Raw genomic sequence first — 19,497 nt, 5'->3', positions numbered from 1 at the left:
CAAAGATTGCTTTTTACCTGACGATAGGTCGTATTTTGACCCAAAGTCTTTTAAGCATTGTTCAAGATCACTAAAAGAAAAACGTGCATAATTTGTGTATATTTTATACCTTTCTTATAAAGAAACATTGGAATTTCCAACTTCACATCAATATTGTTTATGACCCGATGATGTGTCATGAACTTCACACGAGTCATTTGGGCGAGTTAATTTTTTTTTTTAAATCCTACCTCCTGTCTCGGCCATATCTTTTAGTGAGAAATGGATACAAGTTTAAAGTTGACACAAAGATTGCTTGTGACTAGTAAATATGTCCGGACCTTGAACTTTGGTCATTTATACATGTTCAAGAGTACTAGTATCAATTTCTTTCTGATAGAGAAATACTTGATTCTTAGCGGGTGTATCATTCGTGAGCTTGCTCAAAGTACTCTAGTTTCTATCTGGTAGTTTACTAAATTTAATGATGTTCGGGATATCTTAAAGAAATATTTTTGTGACTATAGTTGGAAAAAATCTAAGTCTCAAAATGTGTTTTGAAATACAAAATTTAAAGAGTTAACCGATGATTTTACATTTCAAACAAAGTTTCGAGACCGAGGAATTAATCTTAATAACATTCATGAAAACCAGAACTTTATTTCTCTTCTCCAACAAGCTCAGAGTTCCAGGCCAAATATTGTTGTTGATACAGAGTGAAGATGTATGTCATAATGACTAGGCGACTGTTTCTTGTAACCCTTGGTCTGCGTTACTATCAAGAGAAATCTATTTTTTGTGGGAGCAGGTACGTGTTTACTAAGATATGAGACACTGCATACAATGTACATTGTACATTCAAACACTTTACAACTCTTAGATTTGGACAAATTGTTTACGTTGCATGTTTGTTAAAGAGTTTTCAATGTCACTGTTCCAAAGAAATTCCAAATAAGGTTGTACTTAGCGTCTAATCAAAGAAATAAAGTGTAATACTATGCATAAATAATTGTTAATCATTTTTGATTAATAACTCTAATATCATAATGCGTGTTTTAAATTTTTACTAACAGCTGAAAAAAATAGAGATTTTTTTCTTAATCATCATGAATTTTAAAAGCTAGGTGGACTTACTTCTCTAAATTACACAGTTCTTTAAAAATTTGAACACTGATAAATTGTAAAAATTTTCCAATAATATTTTTTTAATTCACTCGGATTTCTCTATACTGTCGATATATCAACACAAAATGGAATTCATCTTTCACTTATGAAATAACTTTAAAAGAAATATCCATTGCGATAAAATATTTGCAATGTGCACATTCAAAATGACTGAAACGATGCATTACAATGTTGATGGGTCTTTGTCCCATACAGACAGGTCCTTCAACTGCTCGTTCCCAGGTCGCAGAAAATCGCCAAATACTGTATAGAGGCTCGAACCAGTCGGGCTGCCGCGGCATAAGAATCCACGGAAGAAGGGGGTCTACGATCCTCCAAGTAGCCCTGCCCCTCCGCCTCTACGAGTGGTGGTATCCTTACGGTGGTGAACTCTTTTCTGTCTCCCTCGAACACGAACTCGTCCTGTTTCGGATGCCAGTGTCCACTTGTATTGGTCAACCTTTCTGTATTGTCTTGATCTAAGGTTTGGTCGTATACTTGTATTTCGAGGAGAAGAATAGGGTCTGATTTAGCCAGGACGTGGATTGCATGATGAATAAATCTGAAACAAAGTCAATTTATTTTAAATGGCATACTTGATTAGAATTTTAATGATATTTGTGAAATTGCTGAGTATCATTTGGCAGTTATCTGCCAACGGGTTTTCTATCAGTTACACTGCTTTCAACCGGGTTGAATCTTAATGGGGAAAAACATGCATTGTTGTTCTTGTCTTTCAACCGGGTTGAAAGCAGTGTAACGGATAGAAAACCCGTTGGTTTCGACGATGGTACAGTTTTTTTTATTTCACAAACAGTTGAAGATCATTAATCTATGCACTTTTATTAACAACTGATCACCAATATAAATGAACAACCATGCATGTTTTTCCCCATTAAGATTCGTCCTAATTAACGATGTTTTACTAAACAATATCTAACCTTTCAAATGGTAAACTTTTAACAGCATCACATGAAGATAGAAAAAAAATATACATAACTAGCTTGTATAAAAATCTTTAAACAATGACTGATCAACGATTTAAGTGTAAAGATAAAATTATGTACATGTAATTATGCAGTAGATACATCTAGTTTCGATTTTGACGAAATATTTGGAAATGGGTGCATGATAAGAATTTCGTATCAATCTCCGATTGTATGCAATAAATATAAAGACAAAATGCGTATACATAATGAAGAAGAAACCTGTAATGGTCCATTTCCACGTAAACAGCCACATATGTTGACCCCGGCGTAGATACAGGCCTGTAGGTGCTTCATGGAAAGGTCTCTCTCCTGGGCCATATTTCTTTCGTGGACATGACCCACACTACATTAGAGGACTGCAAAGAGAAGTGACGTCGAATTATTATAGTGGCTTATATATGACTTATTCTATGACATGATCACAACTGCCGAAATTAACTTGCAGGTGTTTCTAGTGCTGTGGAGAAGTAAGATTATAGTGACGATGAATAATTTGAATATACATGGTCTACTAAAATGCGGTTTTGTAAACTGTTAAAGCTTTCTAAATTTAATATAGGAAATTTCCAAAGCATGGAACGTCAACATACTTTACCACATATTTTCACTACGTAAAAGGAATTTATCTACTAGTTTGGGGTCATTTAATCTTTCCATAGTTCCAAACATTGCACCCTATGTAAGTACAAATGATTTCATTCGCACTTGGTGTAAGAATTTTGATATAATAATAAGCAATGAACTAAAGAAGTGTGCAAGTAGGAATTTAGATGTTCTTACCAGTAAAAACACCTCTACCTCTCTCTCTCTCTCTACCTCTCTCTCTCTCTGATGAAGCTTATACGCATAATTGAGGAAAATAATATGCAATTAGGAGTTAAGACACTCTCGTCAGTAATTACATCTCTCTCTCTCTCTCTCTCTCTCTCTCTCTCTCTCTCTCTCTCTCTCTCTCTCTCTCTCTCTCTCTCTCTCTCTCTCTCTCGTTCCATTTACCGCTCCATTTGGTTCATCATTTGTCTTCCACATATCATCTAAAACAAGTTTTTGAGGACTTTCCAGGAACAGATTCTCGAACATCGCTACCGGTTTCGTAAGCATTGGGCTAAACTCTGAGTCCTTCTGGTAGACACTGTTCCACATATAGCTATCCCAAGCAGGACAATTTGAAAGAGCAGCAAAAAGAAACAGTATACGTGTACCACATTATCAGACTGGTTATATCAAAAAAGACAAAATATCGGTAAGATAGACAATTAAAACATCAAGTCTACCAATTTTAACTAGATTCCTAGCTCGTTTGATCTGAAAGCACAAGTGAGCTGTACTGATCACTTTTTGTAAGTCGTCCTTCTGTCTGTCGGTCTGTCCGTCCGCCTGTAAACATTTCACATTTTCGACTTCTCTAGAATCAATAAGCCAATTTTAACTAAACTTTATACAAAGTACCCTTCGTCAAAAGGAAAGAAGGTTTCTTAAAATAAAGGGTCACACATTCATTCAAAGGGAGTTGATTAAGAATTATTGAATTTTAAATCCATTAAATGAAACTCATCTTCGCAAACTTTTGTCAGGAAAGCCAAAACGTGTGTGAAAGCTTCTGAAAGTAGCATAGATTCAAGTATAATTATTCAAATCACCATCACTTTGATAGGCCTAGGGTAAAATAGGATAAGACTAAAATAGGGGATGATATCTAGCATAGGGATAAATAGAAAAAATCTTTGAAAATCTTACTCTTTAAAAATGAAGCAAAAAAAGGTTCAATGTTAAGCATAAGAATATGTGAGGGGAAAAATGAGGAAGATCTATTGAAACAAGATTTACTATACATGATTATCAAGATATATTTTAAGATTTCATACCGTAAAGCTGGATTGCGGAGAGTTATGGACTTTGTTGCTCAGGTGAGCGTTGTGGTGTCTTTAGTTCAAAGAATTAAGCGGGTTTTTTTTCAAGAATTTAAAATTAGAAACTTACAATTCACAGTCTTTGGTTCTCTACCCACAACTTTCACCCTACTCCAAAATTGATAATTATCGTGGTTGGCAAACACATATTCTGATATAACTCGCTTGGATGAGTTTTCTATATCTGGCATGGAGACAAACTGTAATTTTCCATTCGTTTCCATGATTCTGCAAAAGCGAGAAATTCACTGTAGTCGATTGTGTATTCATACGTTTATTTTTAAAAAGGCTCCTTTTGATTTATTGTTAGCAGTTTTGCTTATAAAAGTGTACCCAGATTTCAGCTTTTCGAAGGTTCTCAGCGGTAGCTTTACCTTTAGCTTAATATAGGCCTACCCCAGGTCAAATAGAGGATGTTATTCAGGCTATGTTATAATATGTTATCAAAAAGGAGAGCCGACGCAATCTTCCGTATGTGTCCTTAATCATATATACATTTGACTTCAGGTTCAACCAAATCAGTCCCATGTACTCTGCAATGTAAACAACATACACTGTACCCATGCATGCTTGTGTTTAAAAAGGGTCCATCGTGATTTTACAAAGATTTACGACAGTTCCTCCGAAATGAATTATGAATGCTTCATGTGGCAGACTTTAGATGTGCGAACAGTAAAGAAGTGGGAGAATTGCTAACGCCTGCCAATTCATATTCATTTTACATATTAATCTTGTTTCATCGAAAATAGTCCTGCCTTAAATTGAAATAAGTTTTAAGGAAGTATACGGTTATTGTTTAGCTCTGTACAATTTCAAATACAAGCATTTATGTTTCTTTCAATAATAATGACTAACTCCAGGATTTTTTAAACAACATATGACCTAGGTGCTTAAGTAGGTGTATTTAAAGGAGTGATTTAAACATTCATTCCAAAATTAGTTAATGTACATTTTTAGTGTTTTTAGGCCAACAGATGGTAGGATCGAGGCATATAATCAACTACAAGGAATTTAAAAAAAAAACAGTCCAGTTTAGGACATTTGTTCTGAAATGCATTCAAATTACGATATTTTATAGACCCCAGGTTTCTCTACATTACACATGTATGAGCTTCTTTTGTAAATGGGCTTGCATATATATAGTCAAGACAATAGTATGCAACGGAAATTAAGATTGCTTACCAATTCTTGCAAGAAATCGAAAGCAGGGACTTTTCACGTTCAGTTCCAATTGGCTAGATTTGAGTCTGTAGACTGATACCAACGCAACACGAAGTGGATAACTCCATCTTTGCAGCTTCTCAATAAGTAGGTCAGGTTTATGCTTTCCAAGATCATGGGCGGATTGTTGGAGATATGCAATGAACATAAGAAATGGGATAGCATGTCGACGTTTCCAAACCAGATTTAATCATTGTGCAACAGACCAGTCAGACGAAAAAGGTCAGTCTACACTTTACTTCACTTATTAAAAGAAACAACACTAATAATTATATGCACCATAGCGCACTGTAGAAGGACACTGGGTTTTTATTTGTCACAGAAAACAGAGAATAATGTAATAGAAATAATGTAAATATTTAACTATGGTTCCTTCGCCGTCCAGAAAAAAAAACCTACATAAAAATTCACAATGTTTATTTATGGTTCAGATGAATAAAAAGATAGACAAATCAGCTTGAAAAAGACTCTAAAATTTCATATGATCATTAGAAATGTATATCTAAAGCATGGTAAAAAAAAAAATAGAATTTGACCAAAATCATGACCATGCCCCTTTACATGTAACTGGTCATTTTTACTTTTCTCAATAAAAAGTTTTACATACTCTTCTTCAACCAAAATATTATTACATGTTAAAGAACTTATTTTATCAAATCTTAAAAATCCAGCAAATCCTAATAATATCATAACTAAGTTTCTTAAAATCAAAACATCATTTGTGTCTTTGTGCAATGGGCATAATCTCTGTAACATATCATTGACAATCGCGCACGGGTTTTGCGGATAATTCTTTTGCCGAATCTTGGAGTGATTTTACGAATGAATTATCCGTGGAATCATCTATACCACATAATTGTTCATCCATTTGATCGAGTAAATTGTAGAATTCACAGTGATATAAGATGCGCCCCAACCAAATAAATAGGTTAAATATAACGCAACATGCATATGTTTTGCTGGTATTTTGCTTTATCCGTGATCTTTGATGAATTTGGTCCATCGTTGTAAACAGTGTGAATATGCTTTATGTTTATTTTCACTTTTTGAAAGCAGAAGCTACTTTGACATGCGATTGCTAAGGTTTCCCAGGTTACTGTCAAGAGGAACACTGTTATCCATTACTGCCCTGTTTACGTGTGACTGGAAACAATTCATAGGAAATTTAGCAAATACTGATTTTTTGCATTTACCACCTATTTTTTTGCTGGCAAATACTTCCACCACTTTACAAAACTTTTAAAATCTTTACCATCATGCAACATTGGCCAGAATGGAGACGATTTTCATCTGGAATGATCAAAATTGCCTTTACTCTGTCTGAAACAAATTTGTTTATAACTTTTGCTATTAAATTTGGGGAAGGAACCAACCAATTGTTTTCCTCTGTCCAACTTGCATTAAAAGCATCTACACATTCAGTATCTGGAAACCAATACTCTGAATTAAATCTGACACATTTTTTGTTCTAATGTGTTGCAAACCCATCAACTGTATGAATGCCCAAAAATTTTTCATAATATCCAACAATTTCATCATCGACTGACCAATCATCCATATCTGTCAAACGACTCAAAGTGTCAGCTTTTTTATTTTCTGCCTTCGGCTTTCAACAAGGATTGACTCGAACATTATTTTCTGAGCACGTTTTAAAAATTTCAATAACAATATTTTACAGATAAGATACTGCCAATCTGTAAAACTCTAGAAACGTTTGTTATCTGAAATAATTTCGATTTTTTTATTGGTTGTATTTGAAATATTACTTTTGACAACACAGCTTCCAATTATTTCCATGCTGAACTTTTCTGACTTTTATTTTCTGTCCAACTACCAAACACACTTTCCACATTATTCTTTTGACCGTCAATAGACATATGTTTAATAAAACCACCATTGCTTACATCTTAGGCGTCACAAAAAAAAATCGCATACATCTGGTGCGTTAAAACACTCTATAAGACAACCGCTTTCGTTTAAGGAATTAACTTTCCCGCAAACAAATAATTTCATTGAAAGCATTCGCAGAAATTTTACCTTTGAGTACCAACTTGCTCTACTCATAATGCAATCATACAAATACCTTGTCTTCAGTCAGACAGTATTACCAATAACTGCCTTCCTTGAAATAATTTGGCCTTCTGTTTTTGCCATTTCTTTAAACTGAATTTTTTTTTTCATTTCCTTCAAATGAATATTGTTCAAACAAGTTTAAAGCCGCTGGATCCAGCTGTCTTCTGTAATAAAAAGTTTCCCTTTTCGATATCCCACAACAAACCGAACCATACAAGAATTTGATTAGGAAGTCATTCACATTTATCATCAGCAAACCCTAGCTTTTCAAAATATTGCTTAACGTAAATTGCTCTATTTAAAGAAAATTTAGCTCCGATGCCATCATCTACAAAAGTAATTATTCTCATACATTTTGCTCTGAAATACTTGACAGTTTCTCTAAGAACTTTCGTAAAAAGGTAAAACTTTGAAAAAAGAATAATGACTTTTCCCCATTAATTTCCCATGAAAAGCCAAGAAATTCTCTGTGTTCATTGAAAATTTCAATATGATGGTAGGCAGATTTGAGATCAAATGTGAAATAAAACCCCCTTTTTAACATTTCTTTGGCTATCAAAGTATCCTCTTACCTGTACTTAAATCTATACAAATGTGGATGTATATGTCTGCAGTCAAGAACTAAGCGCGGCCTACCGTATCTGTTGGTTTTTTCTTGTTTTGTTTTTTTTGCATCCGTCAGTGGATTTACAACTTTGGGAATATTACTGACATTTAAAACACACCCTTTTTCGGAACAAACTTTCCATTTTTTTTTCACAAATTTGTTGACGTTCAACGCAGACCTGTTATTACGTAACACTTTTGAAAATGGGTCGATTTTGAATGGAATTCTATAACCTACCTTGATCAATTGAACAATGCATTTATTTGCCCCGATTTTTCCCATTCACTCATCTGTGACTTTTAACGACCAACATGACTAGAACTATTTGGCAATTTTTCATCAACTTTCGCATTCATTTCAAATTCGCCCAAAAATGAAGTATAATATCTACTTATCTTATTTTCATCTTTTCTTGGAAAATCTCGGCTTCAATGACCTTTGAATTGGCACCACAGCCGTAACATCTGCCAGGTTTGCTTGAAGAATTTTTTTTCGTACGTTTCAATGCGAGAGACGGTCTCTGCTACTGGGCTGTTATAGTATGGCGCAAATCTTTAAGTTCGTCTTGAAAATCTCTCTTCTCTGGCCTTCTTTTCCGCTCTGATATGTGCTCGGTACATTTTCTTTTCGTCGTCCGAATCTGCCGCAATCGGATTTGATTCATACTCTTTTTCAACTGTCCACCCTAATCTGCCAACTTGATAAGGTTTTGTCAATTTTTCACAAGTTCAATACCTTCTGTGATGCTTGACTTGGCTGACTTGACGTTTTTTTCGTTGATAGTGGTCGAATTAAGATGCTCATAATTTGACTTCCTCTGGTAGAGCGTGTGCTAGAAACTGAACTTCAAAACCTGAGAATTCTACTCAAACACGTCTTTCCCAAAACTATTATTTCATTGTCTATTACTAAGAATACATACGCTACTAAATATACGAAAAGGAACTTCCTTTCGCCACAACAAATTGTGAACATGTCGTTAGGACAACTATTTCTCGCTATACTAACGTAACGCAAGAAATCAAAATTATTGACGAATTTTATCTCTTCACAATCCTTATATACTAGTATGCATCATCCGAGAACGGTGAGGAGTTAAGAAGAATTTACGTTTCTAACGTTCGCCACTTTCATGATTTTGTAGAATGCAAATCAAATATAAATTTAAATTTTTTTAAATATAATACCCACTTTCGTTTTGTAGCTTGCTGAGTTTATCATCACGATTTGTTCGCAAGTATTTTACAGTTATTTTAAATTTATCTTTATTCTTTGTGTAGAGCAAATAAACACAACAAGTATGTCAGAGTAAATATACATTATATATAAAGAACTAGGTCGACACATGCATTGTAGGCACGTATCTTTAAAAAGTCGACGTACTTAAGATTTTTGAGACAGAGGATTCTTGAAAGGTTAAAGTTTACAAAATGACGTGTAAAGCATTTTCTTCCCACCACTGAACAAAAGTTTTAACAATGAATTTATATCATATTTAGCTTGAATATTTCCTGGGGGGTTTTGTGTCTAAAATTTTTAGAACGTTTTATTTTATTAATATTGACAATTATTTGAACCTAGAGGACAAAGTTTTTGTAAGCAATAACTTGTGCTTTCTGAAGGGAGTTTTTAAGTTTAACATTATGTTGATAAAGGTGGTGCATGCGTTCTTTGTCTGTCGACGTACGAAATCAGTTAGCATGAGGTAATATACTATAAGACAAATATGCTGCAATTATTTAGTAAACATTATAAACATTAATAAAGTAGTACATATGTAACAACACTTTTTAACTAAACAGTAAGTATTTCTTATTGAAATAAAATTTAAAAAGAAGTTACAAAGTTATTAGATTATCAACGAAAAATATGCACACAACTATATAAACTAGAGTTATTAACAAATCGGTTGAAACGTACAAACACCTCTCGCTAACTTGTAAGAATGTAAAAAATATATCATTCAGAAACAAACGCATTGCTAATACAAAATTTACAATACCCACAACCAAAATGGATGAAGAAACTCATTACAATTTTGATTGGTCTTTGACCCATACCGACAGGTTCTTCAACTGTTTGTTCCACGGTCGCAAAAAATATCGCTCAAAAACAGATGCATTTCTAATACAAAATTTACAATACCCACAACTACAATGGATGAAGAAAATCATTACAATTCTGAAGGGTCTTTGTTCCATATAGACAGGTTCTTCGTTCCCAGGTCGCAGAAAATCGCCAAATATACAGGCTCGAACCAGCCCGGCTGCCGCAGCATAGGGATCCACAGAGGAAGGGGGTCTACGATCCTCCATGTAGCCCCGCCCCTCCGCTTCTACGAGGGGAGGTATTCTTATAGTTGTGAACTCTTTTTTGTCTCCCTCAAAGACGAAGTCGTCCTGTTTTGGATGCCAGTGCCCGCTTGTGTTGGACAATCTCTCTGTGTTGTCGTGTTCTAAGGTTTGGTCGTATAGTTGAAGGAGAGGTATAGGATCTGATTTCGCTAGAACATTGATTGCATGATGGATAAATCTGAAACAAAGTAAAAAAAACTCTTTCATTTTTTTAGAACTATTAATGAAAATTTTTAGATTGAAAAAAATCATTTTCCTCATTTATTTTTCCGCATGTATGTAATCCGTATCTTAAAGTATATCCACCCTCCTGTGACGTCATACATTTTACATAAACCATAAATTCATTAAAATTCTTGCAAGTAGATTTGTAATTTCTATGTTATGATAGGTGCACATCAAAAACTCAAATCATTGTTTACTTGGAGATATTTAATAAGCATTTTTCATCCTTATATTCGACATAATTCAATAATGACAAAGGGAAATAACTCTTTTCTACTTTTCTCTAAGTGATATATCTAAATGCATTAATTTTTCTAATGTAAACAATTTTTTTCTTTTTTTAAATTAATTTTAGTTTTCTGGCAAAGTTAGCAATAAAATTTAAATAGACAAACAAGTATCCATCCACTTATATTTAGTTTTTAAACAAAAGAATGTGTGATTATCAGATGATAATTTTAGCCTTTGGTTTTTATTACCTTACATCTTAAATAGTATGGATACATATATATTTTATTTATTTTTTGATGAAATTCAAGTCCAATAAGTTAAAAAAAAGTTAAGTTTTTAACTTTGAACCCATGATTTTATCGGTACGGAGTTACCTTAAACTATCTCCACTTGTGAAGATATGAAAGCATTATACTGTAGGTTTGCTTACAATGAAATTACTATTAAACTTATGATTTTTACATTGACAATAAAATAACTACAGAAATTTGTGTTCCTATGAAAGATATGCATATTACTTAAAAATGATTGATTTTTTATTCATAACTCCATATACATGTATCAAGTTTCAAGTCTTTTCTTAATTTAGTCCTGCTAAATGTCGGTGTTTTTATTTTTTTTGAAAGATAGAAGAACGATTTGGCATACTTAATTCCTCCTTTTTCTCTCATCTTCCTGACACTGAAGTTCAAATGTCCACCGGAAAAGAAGGCCTCTCCGTGTACTGGAACTGATTTTAGAGTCACTCTTAGTCCGTACTGCTCCCCCAGTCTCAGTAGAATGTAGCGGGACATCTGTAGGTGGTCCCCAATTTCTACCCCAGCACACGGCCCTACCTGATACTCCCACTGAATAAAAAACATTATCTTTTTATTTTTTAAAGATGGAACATTTCAAATACAGTATCTTCAGACACGAAGCATATTTTTCAATGGGGGAGGACAGCAGACTTATCTAAAAAAAAATTACAAGCCAAAAAAAACCCAACATAATAATGAAAAGAAGAAAGAGAATTTTTATAGTTATGAAAATCTTAATCCGTTGGGGGGGGGGTTGCTTATCACGTTCATCTAACCTAAATTTCACTGTTAATTTACTTTCTTTCACTTCAATTTTTTTAATGCTCCTAAAAAAAAGGTGGCGGACTTACTCCATGTGAATTCCCTTCGTAATATGTAAATTTTAAAACAAATGTTTGCTACGATAAAAAAGTGGGCAGAAATTCAAACAAAATAACAAGATTTTATTGAGTATCATTTAGCTCTTTGCACACAAAACTTCTACAATCATTGCATGCTAATGAAAATGTTAATTACTGAAATTTAAAAAGGTTGTTTATATAAGAAAAAACAACTTTTTGAACAAGTCATAACTTGGTGAATATATATGTATCTTCATGCATTAGATATACATAGGTTGAATGTGAAAACTGGCGCAAGCTATGAAGTGTATGACGTTTTCATGTTCATAAACATACACGTACATGTATGTTCATTCATGCATATCCAAACAGTGTGTCAATACAAAATTAATGAGGAAGACACCTGTGAGGGTCCATTTTCCCGCATGCAGCCACAGACGTTGACCCCGGCGTATATACAGGCTTGCAGGTGCTTCATGGACAGGTCTCTCTCTAGGGCCACATTTCTGTCGTGGACATGACCCACACTACAGTAGAGGACTGTGAAGAAACATTGATCGTTAGAGTTGATTTTGATCCAAACTCTACCAACACAACTGCAGAAAATAGCTGCTTGTGTATATATCAAGTGCTGGAGATAATAATAGGTATAAGTGAGAGTACAAGGAATATATATATATATATATAAGTCTACACCAACATTTAACTAACTGAACCATTCTTTCTAAATTTAATACGAATTATCCCTGGGGCTTGGAACGGTAGCATACCTTACATCATCCTATTTTAAGAATTTTACGCATTGCTATCATGTTATTGATAACAATTAATATGAAAAAGATATCGTTTGATATCTTAATTTCAAGTCAACTCTGGTTTAAGGAATGAATCTCCTTCCCTCCCCAAAACCAAGCATTACCCACCCAATCGACCAAATTCGCCGCCGTGATATGAAACTACCTTCCTACGCCCCTAACCATAAATGGAATTTATTTCTTTATGCTTTGCGACCATATCAAAATCATGGACGTGTAAAAGCTTATAGTATCCTACTAAGAGTAGAATAGTCATTGTCCTTGGGTTCATAGCTTGCCGGTAAGTTATCACTGCGTCTGGTCACTATATACTCCTGCTCAATTCCAAACCACGGGTCGTGGGGAACCTTGGGACGGAATCCGGTTTTGGGATCATTTTTTAACCTTTCCATAGTCTCCAAGCATTGCACTCTGGTATTTATTCCTATGTAAGTACAAATGATTTCATTCGTTTATGGTGTAAGAATTTTGATATATAAATAACCAATGAACTAAAGAAATGTGCAAGTAGGAATTTAGATGTTCTCATCACTAATTACATATTACACATTACACATTTACCGGCTGGTTCATCATTTGTCTTCCACATATCACATAAAACAAGTTTATGAGGACTTTTCAGGAACGGATTCTCGAACATCGCTACCGGTTTTGTAAGCATTGGGATAAACTCTGAGTCCTTCTGGTAGATACTGTTCCACATATAGCTATCCCAAGCAGGACAATCTCAAAGAGCAGCAAAAAGAAGCAGCATGTACCACATTATCAGACTGGATATATCAAAAAGACAAAATATCGGTAAGATAGAAAATTAAAATATCAAGTCTACCATATTTTAGTAGATTTCTAGCTCGTTTAAGCTGAAAGCACGAGTGAGATTTACTGATAACCTTTTTTTAAATCGTCCTTCTAACTGTCGGTCTGTCCGTTAGTCTCTAAACATTTCACATTTTCGACTTTTCTAGAATCAATGAGCCAATTTTAACTAAACTTGATACAAAGTACCCTTCTTCAAAGGGCATTAAGGTTTCTTAATATGAAGGGTCACACACTCTTTCAAAAGGAGGTGATTAAGAATTATTGAATTTTAAATAAATAGATGAAACTCGTCTTCGCAAACGTTGGCCAGGAAAGCTGAAACGTGTGTAAAAGCTTCTTAAAGTAACATAGATTCAAGTATGTTCAAATCACCATCAATTGTATAGGGTAGAATAGGGTAATGCCACAATAGGGGATATTGTATACCAATATCAAACACAGGGACCTGACGTGAGAAATTTTTCTTTTTTTACAATAACATTGTTCGTCACGGTCGCCATTTTGGTTTTTTAGACGGACAGATCTGACACGATTTATTTGCAGCGATTCATGTAAAAATAATAGCTAAAATGGCTCCGTTTGCCACTTACTACTTTTTGTGTAAACTCGTGCATCATCAAAACGAATAACGATACAACCGTTTTCTTCATTAAAATCATACTCCGAATTGATAATCTTGGGTATGTCTTTCCTGGTTGGCTGTTATATTTGTCGTTAAAATAGAGCTACAGAATGCTAAAGACATTAACTGATAAATGTACAAAGATCAGACAATTAAAAAAAACTGGTTTGAAAAAATAAATACAATGTCCAGATCAGTCACTGAGTGCTAATGATGCGAAGGAGAGAATGTGTTATGTCAAAGAAAAATATTTACTCGCCGGTAATATGTTTTTCTGACAATTTGAATAGGCAATGTTTATTGTATGATAATTGTATATTGTTAACTTTAGCTATAAATTCTATCAGAATTATTTGATTTTAAAATTTCTAATATATGCAAAGTAAACGCCTTTAACAGCAAAATTAACAAATGTTGTAGGAAATTATCATTTCAGGGATCTGTGTCCTTTCAATGCACGCTCGTCTATCAAGCGCAAGTTTTCATGCGTGTCTTGGAAAAAATGAACTTAATTTCGAAAGCGATTTTAATAGAATTTTTTCGAAGAGCTACAGTAAAGTATTTGTAAATCAGATTTTAAAACTACGATATAAACTATGAGTTTCTATCTTCTTAAAATTGAGATAAGTACTATTTCTATTTATATGTTCTACCACACGGTAAATTAAAAAATTCAAAACATAACAACCATGCATTTTTTCTGAATTCATAGGTCTAATACTGGTATGATATATTTACCGATTGAAGAGAGATCAGCAGAGTTTCTGTTGATAGACATCAAGATATTGATGAAGAATTTTTTAAAATCATGAATGTGTTTGCTTTTGTCCGTTATAAAGTATAGAAAAAAATGTAAACTTATGTCTCATAACATTAAAAAAAATTACATACATATTCCAACTAAGCCGGACAACATGAACATTAACATTTAATTTGGTTCTTCAATCGATAAGATTATATATATTGTTTGATGTACTGGTCACCCAAAATGTATAATCTATATAGATTTTGCTTACAATGCATTGTTCAAAATTTAAATTCAGTTTAATAAAGTAAAGAGTCAATGAACGAGAAGGCAAATTCAGACTTGTTTATTTTTTATATACAAAGTTCCTTAAGAGATGAACAGCAGTCATACTACCGCAAGTAAACTGGAAGCAAATGAAACACCTATTTGAGGTAGCTCGCAGGTTTACCTGCTTGTGAGAAAACATACCTTGAAAATTTGTCCACGTGATCCATAGGTTTTATAGTTTTATTTCTAAAATTTATTTAAGATTCGTCTGCGCGGTAATAATGTTATCGTGTTTCAAATACAGTGTCATTAATAACATCAAGCAACGCCATTTCAATGAAATATATAGTAAAATGCACATTTTAACCGAGAAACGCATTACAAAACTATGCTCTAAACTTTTAAACGATTCAGACGAAATTAATCATACTCAACACAAAAACAGAGGAGATAATTATGAATCAATTCATAAAAAAATATCAGTATGTGTTCTCGGCCAATTTTTGGCAAAAAAACTTTAAAGATTTAAAAGATTTCTCAAAACCTTAAATTTTCATTACGACGTTAGCCTGACGTCATCATTTCCTTACTTCTTAGAACACCAAAATTGAAATGCATTTATTGACAAGACTAGCTGTTTAACACATTTTAGAACATGTAAATGCTTATTAGACATTATTGTGAATGTTATCAAATACAATTAATGTAAGGCTGTAAAGATACAGAAAATTACTAATTTTGTTTTTATGAAACTCTGAGTCAATCAATGCAAAAATAAAATGCCAGGCAACTACTGACATTATAAGTAAGTAATCGAATTAAAACAGTTATCTCAAGCCAAAAGAAATTTAAGAATTTAATCGGTAGTACCGATTACGGAAGTTATAATTGTAAAAAAAAAAGCGAAGTTAATGAATACATTCTATTTTAAAACATGATTTTAAATGGAAGAGTTAAAATTCTTACGCACACTCATTCTTTATCTTTATAGAACAAAATATGACAATTTATGTGACATCTTTAAATTTTCAGCACTTGATATTATAAATCTTTGTATAAACAGTCATAAACCGCATATAAGCTTTTTAAAATATTTTCTTTTATACTTCTAAATATCTCATTTGTCGTTTTAAAAAAAAATTATGAGTTTACGGTCAACTCTTTACGTCGATTCCTATTGTGACGTCAGCAAACCCGCGAGCTACGTTAAGGTCAAGATCTAGTAAATGATTCGAGTGTCTTTTTGGTGCTGGAACTATTATGACGTCATAATTGATTTGATGAATCTTTTACCGTAATTTACGGCTTTAAAGGAATTATGTAGAAAATAAAAAAAACATTTTGACATTCTATATTCAATCACGGGAAAAGTAATCCCGGTACCTAGAATCAATTTTACAATATTATGAAAAGGAGGTCAAGAGCTTCTCTTCTATTGATTAATAAGCTGTGCATTCAGTTACGTAACTCATTCCACAAATCGATACATCTATTAAATCTAAGCAAGAATAGTTTGATAAATAAATTAAACTATTTATTTTTTTTCTTTATAGAATTTGGTTTATACATATAGGACTTAAATAGATTTAATGAGTGTTTTTATCATATATTTTTACTAAAATGCATGAACACTTTCTGCACTATTTTCTTACGCGTAGACTCAATCCATGTGTTCGACGAGTGCCTTCCGGTTTGAGAATTAGGCTCACAGTAAACTAATAGACGGAGTCACGTGACCTCGTCTAAAAATTGAAGAAGATCTATATTTAAACAAGATATACTATACTTGATTGTCAAAAAAAAAATTATATTTAATACTGTCAAGCTGGATTATGGAAAGTTCTAGATAGTGTTGCTCAGGTGAGCGTTGTGGCGTGTGTACCACTTGTTCAGAACTAGGCGTTTTTCAAGAATTTAAGATTAGAAACTTACCATTCACTGTCTTTGGTTCTCTATCCACAACTTTCATCTTACTCCAAAATTGATAATTAGTGTGGTTGGCAAACACATATTCCAATATGACGCGCTTGGACGAATTGGGTATATCTGGTATGGAGACAAGCTGTAATTTTCCATCCGTTTCCATGATTCTGCAAAAACAAGAAATTCACTGTAGTAGGTTTTATATTTATACATATTTTTTTAAAAGCCTACTTTTGTTTTATTGTTAACAGTACTGCATATAAAAGTTCCCAGATGTCAGTTGTCTGAATTTTTTTCAGCGTTAGCTTTACCTTTAGCTGAATATATATTTCACGTCAAATAGATAATGTCATTAAGGCTATGTTTTAATATGTTATCAAAAAGAAGAGCCGACTCAATCTTCCGTAGGTGTCTTAAGCTATAGACAAGTTTGCTTTCAGGTTCACCAAATTAGTCCCATGTACATGTACTCTGCAATGTAAACAACATACACTGTAACCATGCATGCTTGTGTTTAAAAAAGGTGCATCGTGATTTTGCAAAGATCGAATTACGACAGTACTTCCGAAATGAATTATAAATGTTTCATGTGGCAGACTTTAGATGTGCAAACAGTAAAGGAGTGGGGTAATTGCTAACGCCTGTCAATTCATATTCATTTTACATATTAAGGTATTTTAATCGGAAATAGTCCTGCCTTAAATTGAAATAAGTTTTTAGAAGTATAAGTTTAGTTTTTCTCTCTGTACAATTTCAAATGCAAATGCATTTATATTTCTATAACAATGACTTACTAAAGGATTTGTTAACAACATATTACCTATGTGGTTAAGTAGGTGTATTCAGTGGAGCGATTTGAACATTCCAAAATTAGAAGTTATAGAACCTTGTTATTGTTTCTGAGGTCAACAGATCGTGCGGTCGAGGCATATAATCAAGAAGGAATTCGAAAAATCAGTCCAGTTTAAGCCATTCGGGCATTTGCTCTGAAGTGCATTCAAAGTACGATATTTTATAGACCCCAGCTTTCTCTACATTACACATTTATAAGCTTCTTTTGTAAATGGGCTTCCATAATCATGACAATTTAATGCTACGGAAATTAAGATTACTTACCAGTACTTGCAAGAAATCGAAAGCAGTGACTTTTCTCTTTCAGTTCCTTTTGACTAGACTTGAGTCTGTAGAATGATACTAACGTAACACAAAGAGGATAACCCCTTCTTTGCACCTTGTCAGTCCAATAAGTAGGTCAGGTTTATGCTTTTCAAGATCATGGGCGGATTGTTGGGAATGATTTGAACCACATAACCACATTTCCAATAGCCAAATGTGTCCGTCAAAGCGATAACTTGAGCCCTTCCTTATTTAAGGTATTTATTTATTATTTTCCAACATTTAGATTCATGTATTGAGGAAGTATCACTTCAGACACAAACTGGTAACTGTTAAATGTATGCAGACGGCATTGTTACTTTGTCATCCTCAGCTAAAGGTATACAAGCAAGACTTTCTAAACTTGAAAAGTACTGGTCTGATTGGTGTCTAAACATTCAGAAAACTAAAGAAATGATCTTTAATAAAGCTGGTCGTAATATTACACAGAAACTAATGTTTCAAAATAACATGATAGACTGTGTATCTAGCTGCAAATATCTTGGAGTCCACCTAACTGTATCTGGAAGTTTTTATGAAGCAAGATCCGAGCTCTATAAAAAAGCGTTAAAAGCATATCACATATTGAGAAATATTTTTTATTAATTTAAATCCTGGAATTAAAACCACTATACACGTATTTGAATCCACTGTTAAACCAATTCTTTTATATAATGCGGATGTTTATCAAAAAGTTTTCGGTTGAAATTCTTAATCTTGTGAGAAAATTTATTATAATAAATGAGAACATGCTGTAGTACTCTTTTTTTATGTGAAATATTGTTGGAATTAACATTGTCTTTTGCTATAATTGTTATACTTTAATCATTTCTAACTATTCATTGGCATGTATTTCTCTTGTACATATGTAGTTTTAATAATATATCAAGTACTTGTCTACTCTGGACTCTGAATTAAAAATGAATGATCTGTATCTGTATCAAAACGGCAAATGTGCAATGAACATAAAAAATGAGATAGCATGTTGACGTTTCAAAACAAGATTTAATCATTGTGCAACAGACCAGTCCGACGAAAAAGGTCGTTATCGACGAAGTTTATCTTTTCACAATCCTTGTATACTAGTATGCACCACCAGAGAACGTATGAAGATGTGGAGTCAACAAAAGTTTACACTTCTAACGTTCGCAATTTTCAGAATTTTTAGAATGCAAAGGTTTACAATTTTGTAATATAATACCCACTTTCATTTGGTGGCTTGATGTCTGAGTATTATTCATAAGAAATTGAAAG

The 19,497-nt window shown here is 33.3% G+C and overlaps 1 protein-coding gene across 2 annotated transcripts; it reads right to left on the bottom strand.

Annotated features, from left to right (window-relative positions):
- Positions 1–1,254: 1,254 nt before the first annotated feature.
- LOC105326224 (glutamine synthetase-like) lies at positions 1,255–18,363 on the bottom strand. Of its 2 annotated transcripts, none has more exons than XM_066079290.1 (7): positions 18,205–18,363; positions 17,098–17,255; positions 13,271–13,435; positions 12,948–13,133; positions 12,298–12,434; positions 11,402–11,601; positions 1,255–1,705 (listed from the first exon to the last, which is right to left on the bottom strand). In XM_066079290.1, exons 2-7 carry the CDS (start codon positions 17,249–17,251, stop codon positions 1,369–1,371), a joined length of 1,179 nt encoding a protein of 392 aa, XP_065935362.1. In that variant the 5' UTR covers positions 17,252–17,255; positions 18,205–18,363; the 3' UTR covers positions 1,255–1,368. The 2 variants fall into 2 exon arrangements, with proteins under 2 accessions (XP_065935362.1, XP_065935361.1); XM_066079289.1 differs by lacking the exon at positions 1,255–1,705 and adding an exon at positions 9,797–10,475 and having other exon boundaries at positions 18,205–18,359.
- Between the last annotated feature and the right edge of the window lie 1,134 nt (positions 18,364–19,497).

This window comes from Magallana gigas, chromosome 3, assembly GCF_963853765.1.
Source record: "Magallana gigas chromosome 3, xbMagGiga1.1, whole genome shotgun sequence".
NCBI lineage: Eukaryota > Metazoa > Mollusca > Bivalvia > Ostreida > Ostreidae > Magallana > Magallana gigas.
Note: the sequence above shows the minus strand (reverse complement) of the source record. Positions and strands in the feature narration are given on the sequence as shown.

Bases quoted from the DNA above. Each gene is read 5' to 3' on its own strand.
- LOC105326224 (XM_066079289.1), bottom strand. From the start codon at position 17,251: ATGGAAACGGATGGAAAATTACAGCTTGTCTCCATACCAGATATACCC. The intron at 13,134-13,270 runs GTAAATGTGTAA...GTACTTACATAG, and splicing joins GACAAATGATGAACCAGCCG to GAATAAATACCAGAGTGCAA. The intron at 10,476-11,401 runs GTATGCCAAATC...ACTTTGTTTCAG, and splicing joins AGAGAAAAAGGAGGAATTAA to ATTTATCCATCATGCAATCA.